At 43.3% G+C, this 20,962-nt stretch overlaps 1 protein-coding gene across 3 annotated transcripts in view; it reads right to left on the bottom strand.

The window, feature by feature from the left end:
• Positions 1–878: 878 nt before the first annotated feature.
• Positions 879–20,962, bottom strand: part of NLRP10 (NLR family pyrin domain containing 10) — a 28,018-nt gene continuing 7,934 nt past the window's right edge. The window contains exons 2-3 of one of the 3 annotated variants that reach the window (XM_031653302.1): positions 4,482–4,815; positions 879–2,914 (exon numbers count right to left, since the gene is read on the bottom strand). In XM_031653302.1, coding sequence (XP_031509162.1) covers positions 1,161–2,914; positions 4,482–4,770 — 2,043 coding nt within the window. In that variant the 5' untranslated portion in view covers positions 4,771–4,815 and the 3' untranslated portion in view covers positions 879–1,160. Of the gene's footprint in view, positions 2,915–3,651; positions 5,260–20,962 lie in introns of those variants that run through there. The other 2 variants (XM_021926132.2, XM_031653303.1) reach the window with 2 other exon arrangements.

The raw sequence follows: 20,962 nt of genomic DNA on the forward strand, positions 1-20,962 counted from the left end.
TGGGAGAAAACTAAACTGTATGTGTATGTAAATGCTTGCCCAAAGCCTGGCACACAAGAAGAGCTCTAAAATGTGCTAACTTTTATTATGATCATTGTTTCTGCTACTCTAGTAGCAGTAGCAGCAGTAGGTCTAAACCTTATATTTTCCCAAATTATAAATATTACAATTCTTATTTTATAAATTTTTAAAAACTGATGCTTGGAAAAGATAAGTAATTGAGCAAAGGTACATAGCTGGAAAATGGCAAATCCAGTATTTAGATCCAATATTTAGAACCAGGTTTATTAGAACCAGTGTTTCTAATCTTTCCAGTAAAACACACTGATTCTCACATCAATGATATTATATGCATATTCAACTAGCAATAATGACTGTAAGTAATTTATATTTATTATTTCTAGCCCATAAATGTTATATTATCTCTTGCATAATTTTGACATGCTTATAGCACCAATATAAGTTCTTGTGTTACATTTGCTTTTGTTGCCTGTGAAACCCACAGTCAGGCACTATTTTCATCTGGTGGAGCCTTGGTATGTAACTCCAAATTTATCCTTTCCTTCTCCCAAATACCAACATCCATGTATCAAAATCTTTAATTATATAAACTTATCTTAATTTCAGATTAAGGACAAAGAGATCCCTAGACATACGTTCAATAAACCTTTACTACACACTATTCTATGCCAGGATTTTGCACAGGTCTGGACACAGCATGATGAATTCAAAATGTATAATCCTTGCCTTTCTTACATGTCTGTATCCCTATAGCTTTAGGCTGTAAAAACAATTCCTGGAAATGTTTCCAGAAGCCTTCTCTGAAATAAGCAAGAAATAGTTTATTGTCTAGGAAAGAGTCAAATGTCAGAATCAAATGCTTGGTCATCAACTTTAATATATAAGAGGAGCTATGGAAACTGTACACTATACTGTAGGAAGTTATAAACAGCCTCTGGGGAGGGTACTAGAGACCTTGGTGGTGCGTGGGGCTGTTCCTAAAGACTCATTACACATTTGCCCAGGTCCTATGTTTATATCTTCTGATCCTCTCGAATCTAATCCTCTTTTCTAATCATTCCTTTGTCCTTCACTCCTTCTAGTACCCATTAGTCTTGTTCTCTTCTCTCCATCCTTTTTAACTCTGTCTTTCCCCATCTTCATGTCTGTCCCTTCACCCCTTCATTCCTCCAATCCTTCAGCGTGATTGTCCCCATTTCTCTGCTTCCCATCCCACTGCACCTAACTTCCTCGTCTGTTTCCTCTGTCCCTCTGCCTTTTCCAGTAGAAGCCTCCTTGTGTGTTCCTGCTATGTTATCTTTGCCCTCCTTCTGTCCATGGACAGAAGGACGTTTTTGCTTCTCCTTAGGTCCATGACTCAAGCTGCTTTTGACAGAAAATGAATTCTGGCTCTGGGATTTCTTTTCATTTGAATGTTTTATCTTGAACGATACATCGTTCATCTGAATACCTTTTACCAGATTCTTTATTTTAGCTTCATAGAGGGAGAATTCCAAATCCCAAGTCCTGTTGTGCTTCATAGATTCCATCTGTTCTTTAAAATGCTTCAGATCCTGCGCTAAACAGGGAGAAATTCTGAAGCAGAACTTGAGCTCCAAGTTCAAGAAGCTGTCTTTTTTCAATATGTCCAACAAAAACTGCATAGTGAGGGTCATCTCATCATTCCCTTCCTGCTCCTTTGCCTCCAGCAGCCTTTGCACTTCTCTGCGGGACTCTTTCCCCAGCTGGCTTTGGTCCTCTTTCACCAGGTAGGACATGGCATGGAAAAAGTCCTGGAAGCTGATGTGGCGGAAGCTGTAGAACTTCTTGATGGCAAGTCCCAATTGGTAGTCGTTACTACTCAGGAAAGCGGCAAGCCTGGGGCCATCTAAATTATGTTTCCTGAGCTCAGCTTCTTCAAATAGGAACCTCTGGTTCTGAATCCCTTCAGCGGCCAGGGAGCACAGACTCCTCAGGACCCTGTGCCGGGAAAACTCGGAGCAGCCCCCATCATCAACGGGCGGCAGGAAGGTGGAGACGTAAGCCATGAAGATGTCAGTGCTGTTTCTAGGTGTCTCTAAGACAGCTTTGCCTCTCTCCATCTGCCCCTTCAGCCAGGAGCAGACCACCCAGCAAATGCCTGGAACCTGACACGCTTTGTAGAGAATGTCATTTTTCTGTACAATGTCAAAGGCACTGTCAGCTTTCTTCTCATCCGTGAAATAGGAGCTGAAGTACCTCGCCCTCTCCTCCTCAGAGAAGCCTAAGATATGGACATGGCGTGCTTGTTTCAGCAAGGGCTCCAGATTCCTCAAAGCCAGGGGCCGGGTGGTAATGAGAAGGGAGCACGTGGGGAGTGTATGTCTCCTAATTAGAAGGTGCAGCAGGCTCTCCTTGGGACTCAAACCCCTCTTCTTTAACTTTTCTTCAAAGGGCCTCTGCAGCTCATCAAAGCCATCCAGGATGAATAGGAGCCGCTCTGGCTGCCTCAGAATCTCTGTGACAGGGGCTTGATTGTCCCCGCAGCACCAGAAAAGGAGCTGCTCCAGTTTGCTCTCCAGCAGCAGGACCACTTCTTTGCAGCTTACATAAAAGACATAATCAAACCGGCCTGGGTACAGACTACCAGTGGCCCAGTCCAAAACCATTTTTCTGGCGAGAGTGGTCTTTCCAGTGCCAGCAGACCCCTGTAGCACAACTAAGGATGGGGCCAGGGAGGGCTTTTCCCCTGAATCAAATAGAGCCTCCACCATGACAGAGTCCAGCTCCTGCTCCGGGATAGGGTGAGCAGGTGATTCTGGGCTCTCTGAGCTGGACTTGGCCACCAGGAGCACCTGATTGTATCTGCCATTGACTCCTGCTTCCTGCCACTCCTCTAGGCAGCGCACATGCTCTCGGTATATTTCTCTGTAATCTGAGCCAAACAAATGGGATGTTAGGTGGTGAAATGGGAATTTTAAAAGGCAAAATGGCCCCTCCAAACTGACTCTGCTCATTAGTCTTCTTCTATGTCTCCAACTTGGATCTCCCTGAGATTATAGTTCTGGCTTCATGGGGAAGGGCCACTGTATGTGTGCATGAGTGTGTGTGTGCAGGCATAGTATGCACATACACATCTGAGTGTGCAAGGGTGTGTTCTGTGTGTAGATATTTGTGCATGAATGCTGGTATCCACATGTGCTCATGGAATGTGTTTATGGACCTTCATGTACTGTTGTGCAGGGAAGGTATGTCAGTGTGCATCAGCAAGTGTGTGTAAGAATACATGTAAGTGCAAAACGCCTGTGTGAGAATGCATGAATGTCTGAGTGTTCATGTGAAATGTCTCCATGTGAAGAGGTGAGGACAAAGAGAGGGGAAAGGAAAGGGATGTCTGAGGATGGTGAAGTGATAGGAGACTTGATATAGTTTGGATGTTTGTCCCCTCCAAATTTCAGGTTGAAATGTGATCCCCAATGTTGGAGGTAGGGCCTAGTGGGAGTTGTTTTTGTCATAGGGGCAAATCCCTCATGAATGTCTTGGGGCTCTCCCCACAGTAATGAGTGAGTTCTTGCTCTGTTAGGTACACAAGAGCTGGTGGTTTAAAAGGGCCTGGCACCTCCTCCCCTCTCTCTTCCTCCCTCTCTTGCCATGTGACACACCAGCTCTGACCTTGCCTTCTTCCATAACTGAAAGCTTCCTGAGGCGTCACCAGAAGCCAATGTTGACAATATGCCTCTTGTACCACCTGCCAAACCATAAGCCAAATAAATCTCTTTTCTTTATAAATTACCCAGTCTCATGTATTCCTTTATAGCAACACAAAAGGGACTAAAATAAGCCTGTTCTTGGGAAAGGACAAGCCAAATACTAAAGATAAACCAGCTTCTCAGCAAGAGCCATGACTCTGGGTCCATGAAACCCTCCCATTTGTATGTAGCAGAGGAGCTTTCAGGCACGAAAGGAGCCTATGGGAGGGAGCACAGGCACCAAAAGATCCCTCCCTCCCCCCAGGCACCCACAGGAAGAACCAGGAGGCCATGAGGTTCCACACCCACCCATTCTGTAGTGTGGTTCCTTGAGAGATCAGGGGCACAGAAGACTTAGAAGCAGCCTGAGCTGCTTGCCAGGAAGCAGCTAGGGACAGGTCTGACTCCTACATCCTGATGCTATTTCTTCTGGTTAGTGGAAATCCCTTTACCAACACCCTCCCAGTCTCTAAGCCCCTTTCTTCAGACTCTCCTTCTCTGCCACTGCAACTGGAGGTAGGCGGTGGGGAAGAAAGACTAATATTTTCTTAAATCCCCAGCTTTGGCTCAATCCCCCTCCTGACAGTTGTTGGAACCCTCAGGTGGAGACCACCAAGGACTCTGGGGCACTGGGGACTAGAGGGCAAGGTGACAGAAGGCATAAGTTACAGGCTACAGGCAGCTCTGCAAATGCCATGGGGGGAGGGGAGTCCCAGTGCCATCCTGCCCTCCCCTTCCCCGGTCCACACTCACCATGCAGACAAATGTGGCTGAGCTGGTCCACAAGTTCCAACAGGTTCATGACCCTCAAGCCCTTGAGGACAACTTTCACAGCCTCCTTTTCTCCATACTTTGAAATCAGTAATTCTGCCAGGTCCACTGGAATCAGGCCCTCCAACTCCCCTCTGGCCAGTGGGGGCTGGCCCTCAGACAGGGTCATATCCCGTAAGTAGAACTTTAACTTCTTGAAATCATTCTCCTCAAGGTCACTCAAGGCCCAGAGCAATGCCTCCCGGGGGTTTCTGGCCTTGGTCATGGCCATGGTGATCTGGGGGAAGGATCAAGTCCAGACCAGCAGACCAGTCACCTGGAGAAGGAGGCAAAAGGAGAGGTCCACTGCTGAGAGGCCCACCTTGCTTTCTGGGGGCTTGGCAAGCTGCAGAGCGGAGGCCAGGGAGAGACGAGATACATGTGCAAAGCTCCAAGAAAGACAAGCAGATGAAAGAGCACGGGAATTTTCCTAGTCATTCCCCACTGCCTCTTTGTCAGGTGACACGTGACTGTGTTGGCAAATGGGTAGGAAGGTATGTGGGTGTGTTAATCTCTCAATCTCTCTCTCTCTTTCTCAGACGCTCTGTCTCTCTCTCTCTCTGTCCCCGCTCCCTTCCTCTTTCCTTCTCACACACATTCTTTATTAGGCTCTGTATGCCTCCTTAGATAGCTGGATTAAGAAAAAAAAACTTTAAGTTTTTATTTATTTTATTTTTTTGGAGACAGAGTCTCCCTCTGTTGCCCAGGCTAGGGAGTAGTGACATGACCTCGGCTCACTGCAACCTCCATATCCCGCGTTCAAGCAATTCTCCTGCCTCAGGCTCCCAAGTAGCTGGAATTACAGGCGCCCGCCACCACGCCCAGCTCATTTTTATATTTTTAGTAGAGATGGGGTTTCACCATGTGGGCCAGGCTAGTCTCAAACTCCTGACCTCAGGTGATCCACCCACCTTGGATGAGCTACTGTGCCTGGCCAAGTTTTAAGTTTTAAAAGTGAGCCTGTCCCTGGCTGTGTGAATCTATAGAGAGCTGGAGCACATTTGCTGGAAGTGCTGTGGTATGGCAAGAAGGTAAAAAAAAATCTACACTCAACGGCTCAAAGGCTCACACGTCAGCCTGCTGGCCTCAATCACACATGGATTGCAAAGCTAGAAGTCTCCTAATTCAGATAAGGAAACAAATCCAGATAATGATACGAAGAGGAACCGTCACATGTAAATCACTTTGTGCCAGATGATTTACATATCCTTTTTGATCATCTCAGAAATCATCTCAGGTACTAATCCACATGAGAAATTTGGCAGTCAGAGAAAAATGTATTTTCAGAGTTTTCCAGAGCTAGGCCACTGGGCAAAGAGGCAGGATTTAAACTGTGGTCTATGCCCTGGGTGGAAGAGAGAGACAGAAAAAACTAAAAAGATAAAGACATAGAAGACAGAATCAGGAACCAGGAAATTAGGCTAAATGTTACCAGAAACTGGAGACATATGTAAATACTAAAGTAGCAGGGAAGGGCAAGCAGGATTTTGAGTTGTGTTTCTAATGCAGAACTAAAATGTAGTCCAGGTGGCAGTCTTTGGAAAAGAAAAGCAACAATTAATAGAAAGCCTTCAGAATCCAGAAATACACCTGTGACCTAAGGCCCATAGTGAACCCATCTCAGTAGTACAATGTCACGTTCATCATTGAGAGTGTTCAAAAGAGAATTTGGGAACACAGAGAGTTGTTGCGATTCAAATACCAACATTTTGACTACATTCCGACAGAGAAAGAAAATGTTTGGAACATGTTAGGATACATGGGACTTTGGTTGTCATAGGCCAGTTTGGAAAAGCAGGCCTTTGAAAGCAGTATTAATTTACAGCAAAGCTTCAGGCTGCATGGGAAGACTCAGGGCTTCCCTGCAAATTTCTGATGTTGGTAAAGCTATTTAATAATTCAGGAAAGAAAAGACAACACTAGACCTGCCAAGTAGATGACTAGTCTAGGCTGCTCACCACAGTTCAGACTTGGGGAGCTGGAGGTGAGGCAGGGAGAACTCAGCTCCCTGATCCAGGAGCCCAGTAAGCAAAGCCTGGGGACTGAGATGAAACAGATCCCCTTTCCTGGTCAGACAGCTCTACAGGTCCAAGTCTGGGCTCTCTTAACCCATACTCACTAGTTAACTTCTGTTTGGTGGTGCTGGTACCTACCAGCTACAGCTCGATACCTAACAGTTCCTAGTATATGTAGGCCTGGAACAGAAGGGCCCCTCCCCACCTGCCCCAAGCCTCTGTGAAGCAGAACCACCCACTGACTGTCAGTGGGATGACTGTCAATGGGACGGGCAATTGCTCACCAGTGGAAAACTTGGCCTCATTTTTTCAAATGTTGAAGTTGAGAAACAAGGGAGAGGTGGAAGGCATGAACTATTCTGTCACCAAGAGAAAAAGAGCCCAGGAGACTTCCCACGTCCCTCCCTGAAACCCACACCCCTCCTCTACCACTTAACCCCAGCCTAGGCTGGTGCAGTTTGACCAGAGAGACAAAAGAATTGAAGCACTGTCACCATTTCTCTAAGTTGTTGAAATCACTGGAGAATGAAAAAGGAAGAAGATAGGAGCTCCATGAAATAGGAATTCAAACAAGGAGAAAAACAGGCCAGGCACAGTGACTCATGCCTGTAATCCCAGCACTTTCGGAGGCTGAGGTGGGTGGATCATTTGATGTCAGGAGTTTGAGACCAGCTTGATCAACGTGGTGAAACCCTGTCTCTACTAAAAATACACAATTAGCTGGGAATCGTGATGCACGCCTGTAATCTTGGCTACTCGGGAAGGTGAGGCAGGAGAATTGCTTGAACCCAGGAGGCAGAGGTTGCAGTGAGCTGAGATTGCACCACTGCACTCCAACCTGGGCAACAAAGTGAGAGTTCATCTCAAAAAAAAAAAGAAAAAAAGAAAAGGAGAAAAACAAATTCCCAGAAGGCAGCTGGTCCTCTGACCTAGAGAGCTGAGGATCCCCGAAAGTCCTGGCAGAAAGAGAACAGGTTTCTCCAAAAACAATGTCTCCAAGAAAAAAGAAAAAAGACTTGCTAGATTAGCAATGCTACTGGCTTTCTAAAAGAGCCTACTTGGAGGCTATTAGAAGGTGGAAAAAGCTAGCAGTAACTTCCAAGAAAACCAGATAAATGAAAGTAAAATAAGGAAATTGCTAGCAAGAGGAGAAACAAAAAAATAAAATTGGAAATATAATAGTAAACTACAACACTCAAGTGTGAATAATGTTTGCATAGAAATCATAGTGTAATCACTGAACATTGCTCCAACTAAAATTTAAAATATAATTATATTGAAAGGATGGTGGTCCATGGAATGTACTAGAAGAGGAAGTCAATAGATAATGCCTAAAATGTTGAATCAAAAGGTAGTGATATACAGTACATGTATTACTTCAAAATGTAGAGATGTAAGAAGAAATAGTTAAAATCTAATGTATTAATAATTGTTTCAGGGAAAAGAGACTGGGCATCAGGAGAGGAATGGACTACTGTTCCAGGGCATAAGCTTTTTAGTGCCTGTTGATTTTAGAAACCATAATCATGTATTACTTTGACAAGATAAAAATTAACTTAGCAAAGAAACAGCAAGAGGTAAAGACATGGAGTTAACATGCATGGACAATTCTCTCTGGAAGCTTGGTAACAAAAGTGATGAGAAAGGTCCTGAGGTAAAATGGAAAATGAGAAGTCCAGAGAAGGTTTTGTTTGCTTTAACATGGGAAAGGGCGGAATGTACCTGGATGCTGACACAAAGCCTCCCATAGAGCGGTCAGGTTAGAGATGCAGAAGAGAAAGGCAAGCACCAGAGAAGGGAATGGAGAATGGGGATTGGGGCAGGATTCAAGGCAAAGGCAAAAGATCGGCCTTTGACAGGAGGCTGGAAGGAACAACATCCATTCATTCCTGAGGAAAGTGAGAGAGGTTGTTTGGCAGAGAAAGCCAGGTGTGTGGGTTTTGTGGTCAGAAGATAAGCGTGGTCATGTCTGAGTCTCAATATGCTCTGTGAAGTATGTGTAAGAGCATCTCCCATGAGTGAGAGGGCAGGGGTGGTTGAGGAGGGGAGACACCTTGAGGAGGCCACTGCAAGCCTTCCCTCCTGGGCACCTCTCCTCCTCCTCCAAGGCCTCCTGTGCCCATTGCTCAGGGAGTACCCCAGAGTCCAGGGGAACAGGCAGGAATGGGACTGGCCTTTCCCAGTGCCTTGACCAAGCTAAGGCTAGCGACAAAAACAAGACTGCCAAGAACCAGGACCAGAGACAAAGATGGGAAGATAAAAGAGTGAGACACAGTTATGTAGCAGGGGTGACAGAGAGCAGAAAGGCCACTCACTGCGAAGGCACCAGGTCTGGAGACCACTGTGCCAGATTCAGAATCACACCTGAAGGAAGAAGGAATGAGATGCATGGAACCAACTATAACTGGAGGGTGGAGGCAAGAAATGAAATGAGTCCTCCCTGCCTGTCCACCCTGGCCTGGCTGCAGGCAACACTGACAATTGCAACTGAGCAACTGAGTCCCAAAAAAGGGAAGGGGAGGAGATGAAAGAAAGAGAAACCAAGGGTGGGAATAGCAAGAGATCAAAAGAGTAAAGAGTCAGAGAAGAGATACAGAGCGGTATCAGAAAAATGAGCCAACAAAATAGAAAGTCAGAGAGAGTGAGAGAGAGAGATGAAGCCAGCTGGTAGGTATGAGTCTCTCTCTTATACACACACACACACACACATACTTACACACTCTATACACAGTGTTTCTTCACAGCAAACTCTTAGAAACAAGGGCAACGAGAAAAACGTGTGAAGCAACTGGAGTTTCTCAATCAAGCTGCAGTGTTCCCACATTCATTACACTCTTTCCCTAGCTATGGAGGCAGGTCCCAAGGCAAAGCTGAACACAAGTCTTCATCCTCTTGCTTCCAGGCCTTCATGAAATCCTCTTCAAGGGGGAGAAACCTAGCCTCCGGAGGGAAGTATAAATTATAACACCATCTTACAGCTAGACCTCTTTCGTAGAAAAGAAGTCAAATGGAGTGAAGTGCCATATGTACAAACTTTCTTTTCATTAAGACACAACTCGCAAGTATGTAAAAAGTGTGATTTATGCCCTACAGGAAGCCCTCAGAGTCTACCTCCCTACCCCAGTGCCCCCCAACTCCTCCCCCAGCTAATAAGTGGCCCCCTTCAACCCATTCGGTCCAAAAGGAGATAGACCAAGGGATAAACAATGAACCAAAGGGTGCCAATATTCCCTGATTATGCCCCCTCCAAGCAGTGGGAGGAGGAGAATTCGGCCCGGCCAGAGTGCATGTACCATTTTCTCTCTCAGACTTAAAACAAATTAAAATAGAACTAGGTAAATTCTCAGATAACTCTGATGGACTCCTTTCCTTCCTAGGCATGGTTAGGTACTTCCGCCTTTGGATACCTACTTTTACCATCCCGACTAAACCATTATATAAACTCACAAAAGCAAACCTAGCTGATCCCATAGATCCTAAATCCTTCCCCCACTCCTCTTTCCGTTCCTTAAAAACAGCCCTAGAAGCTGCCCCCACACTAGCTCTCCCTAACTCATCCCAACCCTTTTCATTACACACAGCCAAAGTGCAGGCCCTGCGGTTGGAATTCTTACACAAGAGCCAGGACCGCACCCTGTAGTCTTTCTGTCCAAACAACTTGACCTTACTGTTTTAGCCTAGCCTTTATGTCTGCGTGTGGTGGTTGCTGCCACCCTAATACTTTTAGAGGCCCTCAAAATCACAAACTATGCTCAACTCACTCTCTACAGTTCTCATAACTTCCAAAATCTATTTTCTTCCTCATACCTGTCACATATACTTTCTGCTCCCCAGCTCCTTCGGCTATACTCACTCTTTGTTGAGTCTCCCACAATTACCATTGTTCCTGGCCCGGACTTCAATCCGGCCTCCCACATTATTCCGGATACCACACCTGACCCCCATGACTGTATCTCTCTGATTTACCTGACATTCACTCTATTTCCCCATATTTCCTTCTTTCCTGTTCCTCACCCTTTTCACACTTGGTTTATTGATGGCAGTTCCACCAGGCCTAATCACCACACACCAGCAAAGGCAGGCTATGCTATAGTGTCTTCCACATCTATCATTGAGGCTACTGCTCTGCCTCCCTCTGCTACCTCTCAGCAAGCTGAACTCATTGCCTTAATTCAGGCCCTCACTCTTGTAAAGGGACTATGTGTCAATATTTATACTGACCCCATATCCTGTACCACCATGCTGTTTTATGAGCTGAAAGGTTTCCTCACCACACAAGGGTCCTCCATCATTAATGCCTCTTTAATAAAAACTGTTCTCAAAGCCGCTTTACTTCCAAAGGAAGCTGGAATCATTCACTGCAAGGGCCATCGAAAGGCATCAGATCCCATTGGTCAGGACAATGCTTATGCTGATAAGGTAGCTAGAGAAGCAGCTAGCGTTCCAACTTCTATCCCTCACGGTCAGTTTTTCTCCTTCTCATCGGTCACTCCCGCTTACTCTTCCACTGAAACGTCCACCTATCAATCTCTTCCCACACAAGGCAAATGGTTCTTGGACCAAGGAAAATATCTCCTTCCAGCCTCACAGGCCCATTCTATTCTATTGTCATTTCATAAGCTCTTTCATGTAGGTTACAAGCTGCTAGCCCACCTCTTAGAACCTCTCATTTCCTTCCCATTGTGGAAATCTATCCTTAAGGAAATCACTTCTCGGTGTTCCATCTGCTATTCTACTACTCCTCAGGGATTGTTCAGGCCCCCTCCCTTTCCTACACATCAAGCTCAGAGATTTGACCCTGCCCAGGGCTGGCAAATTGACTTTATTTACATGCCTCAGTCAGGAAACATGTCTGGGTAGACACTTTCACCGGAAGGGTAGAGACATTTCCCACAGGGTCTGAAAAGGCCACCGCGGTCATTTCTTCCCTTCCATCAGACACAATTCCTCAGTTTGGTCTTCCCACCCCTATACAGTCTGATAATGGACCAGCCTTTATTAGTCAAATCACCCAAGCAGTTTCTCAGGCTCTTGGTATTTAGTGGCTCCTGGTTTTACCTCAAACTGCCACCCTTAAGTCTCTCTTTAAGTGGATAGAAGATCTTCAGTGACAAAGTACACTCCGATACTTCCACCCTGATGAAGTCCTATTATTTACTTTTATATTTACTCTTATTCTCGTTCCCTCTACCTCTCCCCAGCTATCTCCACCACACTATCAATCTCACTCACTCTCTCCTAGCCATTTCTAATCCTTCTTTAACAAACAACTGCTGGCTTTGCATTTCTCTTTCCTCCAAATTCAAGGAGGCCCTGACTTACTCTCTGCTTTAAAAAAAAAAAAAATTTAAAAAAAGAAAAAGAAAAAACAGGGGGGGAAGAATCTGTTTATTTTTAAACGAAGAATGTTGTTTTTACCTAAATCAATCTGTCCAGGTATACGACAACATAAAAAAAAACTCAAGGATAGAGCCCAAAAACTCACCAACCAAGTAAATAATTACACTGAACCCCCTTTGACACTCTGTAATTGGATGTCCTGGGTACTCCCAATTCTTAGTCCTTTAATACCTGTTTTTCTCCTTCTCTTATTCAGACCTTGTGTCTTTCATTTAGTTTCTCAATTCATACAAAACTGCATCCAGGCCATCACCAATAATTCTATATGAAAAATCCTCCTTCTAACAACCCCACAATATCACCCAAATCTTTCTTCAACTGAATCTCTCCCACTCTAGATTCCCACGCCATCCCTAATCCCACTCGAAGCAGCCCTGAGAAACATTGCCCATTATCTCTCCACACCACCCCCAAAAATTTTTGCTGCCCCAACACTTTACCACTATTTTGTTTTATTTTTCTTATTAATATAAGAAGACAGGAATGTCAGGCCTCTGAGCCCAAGCTAAGCCATCATATCCCCAGTGACCTGCATGTGTACATTCAGATGGCCTGAAGCAACTGAAGATCCACAAAAGTGAAAATAGCCTTAACTGATGACATTCCACCATTGTGATTTGTCTCTGCCCTGCCCTAACTGATCAATGAACTTTGTAATCTCCCCCACCCTTAAGAAGGTTCTTTAAAATTCTCCCCACCCTTGAGAATGTACTTTGTGTGATCCACCCCCTGCCCCCAAAACATTGCTCTTAACTTCACCACCTATCCCAAAACCTATAAGAACCAATGACAATCCCACCACCCTTTGCTGCCTCCTTTTTCGGGCTCATGCCCGCCTGCACCCAGGTGAAATAAACAGCCATGTTGCTCACACAAAGCCTGTTTGGTGATCTCTTCACATGGATATGTGAAACAAGCAGGTTGTAAAGTCACACATCCTACAAAGAGAAAATAGGGGGAGGAAGGAAGAAAAACAACAACAAACAAACAGTGAAGAACAATCCTCAAAAATTGATATAGGCCATATTACTCTGAAGGCCATACATCAGTAGGCAGGTATGAAAGTGGTTTAGGTATATAAATAGGCTGCCATTATTTTCTTCTGAAGTTGTTCACAGAGCTCTAAGAAAGCACGGCTTAATTTTTAGTGATTTCAAATCAGGAAAGATGGGGGGCAAGGGAAAAAAAAGGAGAAAAAATATTGAAAACATTGTTTTGGAGACTTGTAGCCAGGAAAATTTTAAAATTCAGTCCAAACTGTAGAAAATAATAAAAATCAAAAAAAGTTAGGCAAGACTAGACTCTAACAGGTGTACTATAGTTTATTTTGAAACATAATTTTTCTCTCTCCAGTCCTATTTTCACTAAAGAAAAGTCATAAGACAAATTCATTTGCAAAATAAGTTTTAATCTTATCACACTCGGCTGGGGTATTTTCATAAAGCCAGAAAGACTAATTATTTGCCATATGGGCTCCTCTTTTTTTAATTGGCATTGCTGGAACTTTATTCCATAAGGAATATCAGATTCGACTTTAATGCCTTAAGTCTAGCCTCTGCCTGCAAATACCTGTATTAATTGAGTGAATTCCTCACCTTGAGTTCCCAAGAAAACTTGGGGCTCCTGGGACTATCAGAAAGTGATATTCTTTGCTTACCACAGTATAACTGCCTGAGGGGTTCTTCCTGCCCACTGTATAAAGAAAGACCATGGCACTGTAGTAAAAAAAAAGAGTTTAACAGACACAAGGCCAGCCACACCAGGTGGGAGATGAAGTTTGTACTCAAATCATCTCATTCAAAGCTTGTAAGGTTACAGGTTTTTCAAAAGCAGTTTTGGAGAAGGGGTGGGTGTGGCCAGGTAACAGGTACTTGCTGCTGATTTGTTGGGGTGGAGACAAAATCACAAGAGGTCAAAGCTGTCCTCCTGCCCACCAAATTGCTTCTGGGTGCAGCCACAGGAGTGAGTTTGTTGGTCCAGGTGGAGCCATGGTTATCAGACATGCAAAAAAATCTGGAAACGTATCTCAAAAGGCCAATCTACAATAATGGTGTTATCTGCAGCAGTAACTGGAGAAGTAGCATATCTTATAACTTCCAGAATAATGGCTAACAATCATTTATGTCTGCACCTTAGCAGGACTTAGGTTCCTCTCCTTCTCCCAGCCTGACCGCATCTCATTAGTGTTACAAAAGCAGTTGAGTTTGGGGCAAGGCCTATTACCATTTAACTATAGCCTAAATGTCTTCCAAAGTTAGCTTGGCCCAATAGCCCAGGAATAATTAAGGGAAAGGTAAGATGGGGGTTGGGTTAGCTTAGCTTACCGTTATACTTTTCTCACTGATACAACTTTTGCAAAGGTGGTTTCAAAAGGTTATGAACCTATACAGGGGCTGTGTAGACAAGGTATGGGGCCAGTTTCCCAAGGGGCTCTCATTGGCTCTGTAAGTCAACTTTGATTCCTTAAAGGCATCTGTATCTGAAAACATACCATTCCAGTCAGAACCTTGGTAAAATAACCTGTGTCTCCAATTTTGTCCTGTTACAAAAGAAAACAGATTCTTATTGCACTTATGCAAATGACTATATTGCCATAAGTTAAAAATATTCACAAGTAGTTTCCAAATTTTTGAGAAATCAGGTAGAGAAAAATATGTCCAAATTTTGTTTATAGGAGTTTACTCAATTGTTAAAAGCTGTAAAAAGTGCAAAAGAAAAGTTTCTTGGTGCTGAAAAACAAAGAATCAGCAACGTTTTAAACAAAATGTCATAAAAGGATTATTTTAGTCTTCTATTAGTTCAGTCCATGGAGTTAACTCCTATTCTGTTTGATACTCATGAACATTTAAGCTCTCCATGGGAGTCTTGGAAGTTTTCCCTCTATTCTAGCGTCTCCAAAGTTATTAGAAATATATTTATATAAACATGTTATTAGTATGTGTTCCTGAATTGTATGAAATTCCTGTGATTCTGATATGTCTTAGCATACGTTATCAGTAGCAATTATGACTATTATGTAAAATTGTTGTATGCCACCAAAGCAACCAAATTTCCTTGTCAATTGTGTCTTTATGACTGTTCTAAGACTTGTCATCCACAGTTGTTTTACTTTTATCCTTTTCAAAAGATGTTTTTTATAATCAGCTATAGGACTCTGACAGGTGTTCTTGAATGCAGTTTTCTAATACCTTTATTTTCCTTTCACACCTTCAAGAAGAAGGAGGCCTTCAAACTCCCCCAGTGGCATAGCCAGTGCTAGCAAGATGGCAGTAAGGAGAACAGGCAGGCTAGCAAAGCACATAAAAAAATTACAGTGGTCATCTGGACAGTTCTGATGGCTGCTTTCTATAGCATGTTCCTAAGTCCCTGGGGTGAAAGATAAGGCCTCGGCCCTCAGATCCATCTCAGTGTTCAGGCTGGAGGGTGGTGCTGTGGCCTGCTTGGGACTGCTTTCCTAGGGCTTGATCACAGGACTGAGGGAAATTTGATGAGGGTGCAGCCTGCACTGCAGTAAAAGGGCCTATGGTGAGATAAAACCAGTGAGGGATTACCCAAAGAAGCCAAATAGAGGAAGAGGAGCATGAAATCTGGTCAGAGAGGTTGGAAGTTAGAGCAAGATTCTGACATGAAAGGCAACATCCATAAATGAGAAATGGAATTGAAGTTGGAGGAAAAGAAGTCAGTTTCCCCAGGGATAGAAAGCAGAGATTAGGAAGTGTTGGCCAGGATCCATCAGAGCCCCATTGTGATGTAAGGTTGTAAGTGAATGGTTTATTGCATCCAAGTGCACAGTACACATGAGCAAGAAGCCCCGTGGTAATTAAATCTTGGGGGTTGGCCCAGCAGGAGAGAGAGATAAAGGAATACTATACAGCACTGTGATTCCAGACACCGTATCATCTCTCCAGCCCAGCATTCTCCTTGTGGCAATCATGGCAAAAGCCATCATTCTCTAAACTTTTTTTATTTTTTTACCTTGTAGGGAAAGGAAAACTTCTCCTCTACCCTCTTAGGTTCTTTAACTAAGACCTACAAATCAAATTGACAAAAAACAGATTAACAGGAGAAATCATACAAATTTTCTTTGATATTAACAATTTTACATAGCATCAAGGACTTCACAGACAAGAAGTGAAAACTCCAAAGAAGTGGTTAGACCCAAAGGCTAATATACCATTTTAACCAAGGGCTGTAAATGTTTGGAGAAGTGACAAGGCAAAGGAAAATGTATGGAATTCTAGGGGTAGCAAGTTGTGGGAAAGTAACTAGCGAGTATATGGGGAAAACTAATGAATAACAAGGGTTACTTCAGGAAGGATTGCTTGGCAAACATATCTCAGCATTGACTTCCCATCTCCAGTGATAAGAATGTTCTCTACTTCCTAGGAAAACCTTTCTCATGGGAAATTTATGCCCTGCTTTTAGGTAGAAATGGGAAGAGCAGACAACCCCTTCTGAATCTGCTGTTTTTCAGTTCCCTTCAGATCAAAGTAATCAGCATGCTTAAGTGGCATATTTTGGTGTGGCATGTTCAGATGCCTTTCAATCTCAAGAATGAGTTCTATACAGAACTCTCATTCACTTTTGGTGAGAATGTAAAAATATGACAACCAGTTTATTATTATTATTATTATTTTAAAGACAGAGTCTTGTTCTGTTGCCCGGGGTGGAGTGCAGTGGTGCAATCATAGCTCACTGCAGCTTCCAGCTCCTGGGCTCAAGCCATATTCCTGCTTCAGCTTCCCAAGTAGCTGAAACTACAGGCATGCACCATCACACTGAGCTAATTGATCTGACAGTTTCTTGCAAAGTTAAGCACTCCCTATCCTATGACTTAGCCATTCCACTCCTAGGTATTTACCTCAGAAGAAAGAAAACATGTCTTCACAAAGACTTCTACACAAATGTTCCAAAGAACATTATTCACAATAGTCAAAAATCCGAAACAAATCAAGTATCCATCAACAAGTGACTGGATAAACAAGTTATAGTACATTCATACAATAAAATATTACTCAGCAATGAACAATTGATAGACACAATGCATTGATAAATTTTACAATTGTACTGTGTGAAAGGAGCAGACACAAAGAATTCAAGTTGTTTCTTAGCCACTGGTTGTAAAAAAAAAAAAAAAAGAATTCAGATTTTGTTATTCCATTTATATGAAATTCTACGATACGAAAACTAGTCTGTCATAATGCAGAGCAGTGGTTGCCCATGGCCAGATATGACATGGAGTACTAAAAAAGGGCCCATGGCACTTTTGAAGTGAGGAAATGTTCCACGTCTTGACTGTGGTGGTGGATATATAGGCCAAGACTTTCTCAAAACTCACTAAACATACACTTTTTTTCCTTTTTTTTTTTTTTTTTTGAGACAGAGTCTCACTCTGTCACCCAAGTTGGAGTGCAATGGCACAATCTCGGCTCACTGCAACCTTCACCTCCCAGGTTGAAGTGATTCTCCTGCCTCAGCCTCCCAAGTAGCTAGGATTATAGGCATGTGCCACCACACCCGACTAAATTTTTGTATTTTTAGTAGAGACAGGGTTTCACCATGTTGGCCAGGCTGGTCTCAAATTCCTGACCTCAGGTAATCTGCCTGCCTTGGCCTCCCAAAGTGCTGGGATTACAGGCGTAAACCACCACACCCGGGCTGAACTATACACTTTAAATGGAGGCAGTTTGTTGTATTATAAATTATACCTCAGTAATGTTGATTAATTTAAAAAAGAATGAGCTCTGATAACTAAACTGTTAATCTTACAAACCTAAGAGAAGTCTGCAAGGACCACTTACTCCAGCAACCAAACAGATCATTGTGAGCTAGTCCCGGAATGTCCAAGGCCAGTAGGGAGGAGACACACCTCTTTACGGATAGGAATCAGGGAGGGACCACAAAGGAGCCTGGGAAGGAATGTCATTGCCAGGGTGAGGTGGCCAGGAGCTGAGCCTGCAGAGGGGGCACCTGGGGGCTGAAAAACGGGTAGCAGGCAGCCAGCTTTGCAGGGAGGGAAGAAGGGAGAGAAGAGGTGTGCCTGAGGCCAGAGTTCTCTAGTAACACTGATGTGAGTATCAGAACTTCAGAACTGCAGAGAGGTGGTAAAGCTACATGACCACCCTTTCTTAGTCAAAGTCTTCTAAAAAGTCTAAAGTGACTCCATCCAAGAGAAGAAAGAGAAGCAAACTGTCTCTGGGGGAAAGCCTCCCCAATTTAGGCCTCAACAACTACCGCTCATAAACCAAGCAATGAACTCATAGCCTTGAAAATCTGAGTAAAAATACATAAAAACAAGAAACATAGATTCAGGCCAGGCAAGGTGGCTCATGCCTGTAATCCCAGCACTTTGGGAGGCCAAAGCAGGTGGATTGCTTAAGCTCAGGAGTTCAAGACCAGCCTGGGCAACATGGTGAAGCCTCATCTCTACAAAAATTAGCCAGGCGTGATGACACATGCCTGTAGTGTCAGCTACTCGGGAGGCTGAGGTGAGAAGATCACTTGAGCCTGGGAGGTCCAGGCTAGTGAGCTGAGATCATGCCACTGCACTCCAGCCTGGGCAAGAGTGAAACCCTGTCTCAAAAAAAAAAAAAAGAAAGAAGAGACACAGATTCAGACCACTAAGAATTATAGATGTTACATGAAAATGTTTTTAAAATTTAAGGATGTAATTACAAAAATAAGCTTATAAGAAACAAGAAAAAATAGAAAGATTTTTTTTAAAAAATCCTTTTATATAAAAACAAAAAACATAAAATAGAACTTCTACAGATGAAGAATATAATTACTGAAATCTAAAATTCAATATACAGAATAGATAGCAGCTGAAGTCAGAATTAGAGAGCTGAAGCTGTGGCCAAAGAATTTATCCAGACAGCAGCATAAACGGATAGGAGATTGAAAATATGAAAGCTTAAAAGACACGGAGAATAAGGTCAGGATAGGCAATATTAAGAGCAAATGCGCCGGGTGCAATGGCTGATGCCTGTAATCCCAGCACTCTGGGAGGTCAAGGTGGGTGGATCACCCGAGGTCAGAAGTTCGAGACCAGCTTGGCCAACATGGCTAAACCCTGTCTCTACTAAAAGTACAAAAATTAGCCAGGCATGGTGGCGCATGTCTGTAATCCCAGCTACTCGGGAGACTGAGGTGGGAGACTAGCTTGAATCCAGGGGGCGGAGGTTGCAGTGAGCCAAGATCGTACCACTGTACTCCAGCCTGGGCAACAGAAACTCTGTCTCACAAAAAAAAAAAAAAAAAAAAAAACCCACAAACCTACAGATCCAGAAAGAACAATTTATCCCAAGCAGAATACATAGAAAGAAAGCCACCTTAAAATACATCACAATGGAACTGCAGACTCTAAAGACCAAGAGATCTTGAAGCATCCAGAAAGAAAGGACCACCAAGAAACAACAAGGCAAAAAAGAAGCCAGAGATGGCAGAATGTTTTGAAAGTACTAAGATATTACAACTGCTAATTTAGAATTGTACATCCAGGAAAACTATTTTTCAAAAATGAAATCAAGCCAGGCACGTTGGCATGTGCCTGCAATTCCAGCTACTCAGGAGGCTGGGGTGGAAGGTTCCCTTGAGCCCAGACAATACAGCGAAAACTTGTCCTTAAAAAAAAACAGAACTGAATGAATGAATGAAAGCAAACCACATTCACAGTTTTTAAAAATGTGGACTACCAAGGGAGCTGCTCTAAAGAAAATACAAAAAGCTGTACTTCAAGTAGGTGAAAACATTTCAGAAGAAAGTCTTAGAACAGGCCGTACGTGGTGGCTCACACCTGTAATCCCAGCACTTTGGGAGGCTGAGGTGGGCAGATCATGAGGTCAGGAGATTGAGACTATCCTGGTCAACATGGTGAAACCCCGTCTCTACTAAAACAATTTTAAAAAACAAATTAGCTGAGCATGGTGGTGTGCACCTGCAGTCCCAGCTACTCAGGAGGCTGAGGCATGAGAATGGCTTGAACCCAGAAGACTGAGGTTGCAGTGAGCCGAGATCACACCACTCCACTCCAGCCTAGTGACAGGGTGAGACTCCATCTCAAAAAAAAGAAAAAAAAAAGTCTTAGAATAAAGTCTTGTCCTAGAAAGACAAGAAGAAACAGTGTACAGACAAAGTGGTAAACATGTAAGCAGATTGAAACATACTGGGTGTTAGCCTTATAAAAAGAATAGTAATAGTGTTTACATCATGTGGCTAGTTCCTCCACCCAGGGGAAATAATGAACAACAGTGTATAAATCAGAATGGGAAATACCAAAGTGAAAGCATGTTAAAGCCCTTGTAACATCATTGGTGCAGTCCTTTAAACAGAGGTAATGCATTAAAAATGCATAATAACTTCTGCACCTGCATGCAGCTGGTGCAATAGCAATGCCTATTTCTCTATCGTCTGGAAAGAACTTGTAGAGGATGATGCAACACCGTGACTATCATAGCTTCCAGTGCCTTGATGAAACCTCAAGGTTTTTGGCCTTTTGGCCAAGCATCTGCCATTTCATATTGTTGCAGCATTTGTTGTGTCCTAGGAGTTGCAACTATCTATAAGTTTGTTGTGGCTAAACGATGAAATAAGGCATATACAGATTTCTGCAGAAATTGTAATTCTACGAACGATTTTGAAGAGATGAAAAAGGCTGGTATCTTTCAGAATGCAAAGTGATATTGGAATGTAAAGAATTTCTGTGGATTGTGTTCCATGGGAGTTTGTCACTAGCCTATGTTCGTGAACTGTGAAACATGAATATGTGGGCAAATGAATAGTTTGTTCTGACAAATAAACAATTAACAAATATGAAAAAATGCGTGATACAGTCAAGAGCTATAATTAAAACACTAAAATTGGAATACGTGCTTCCTAAGTAGTAAACAGGAAGAATAAGAAAATGCAATGAACCAATAACCCCATTTAAAGGCCAAATATAAGGAATGAAGACAACACAGAGGCTAGGCACAGTGGCTCACATCTGTAATCCCAGCATTTTGGGAGGCC

This window comes from Papio anubis, chromosome 12 (assembly GCF_008728515.1).
Source record: "Papio anubis isolate 15944 chromosome 12, Panubis1.0, whole genome shotgun sequence".
NCBI classification, from domain to species: domain Eukaryota; kingdom Metazoa; phylum Chordata; class Mammalia; order Primates; family Cercopithecidae; genus Papio; species Papio anubis.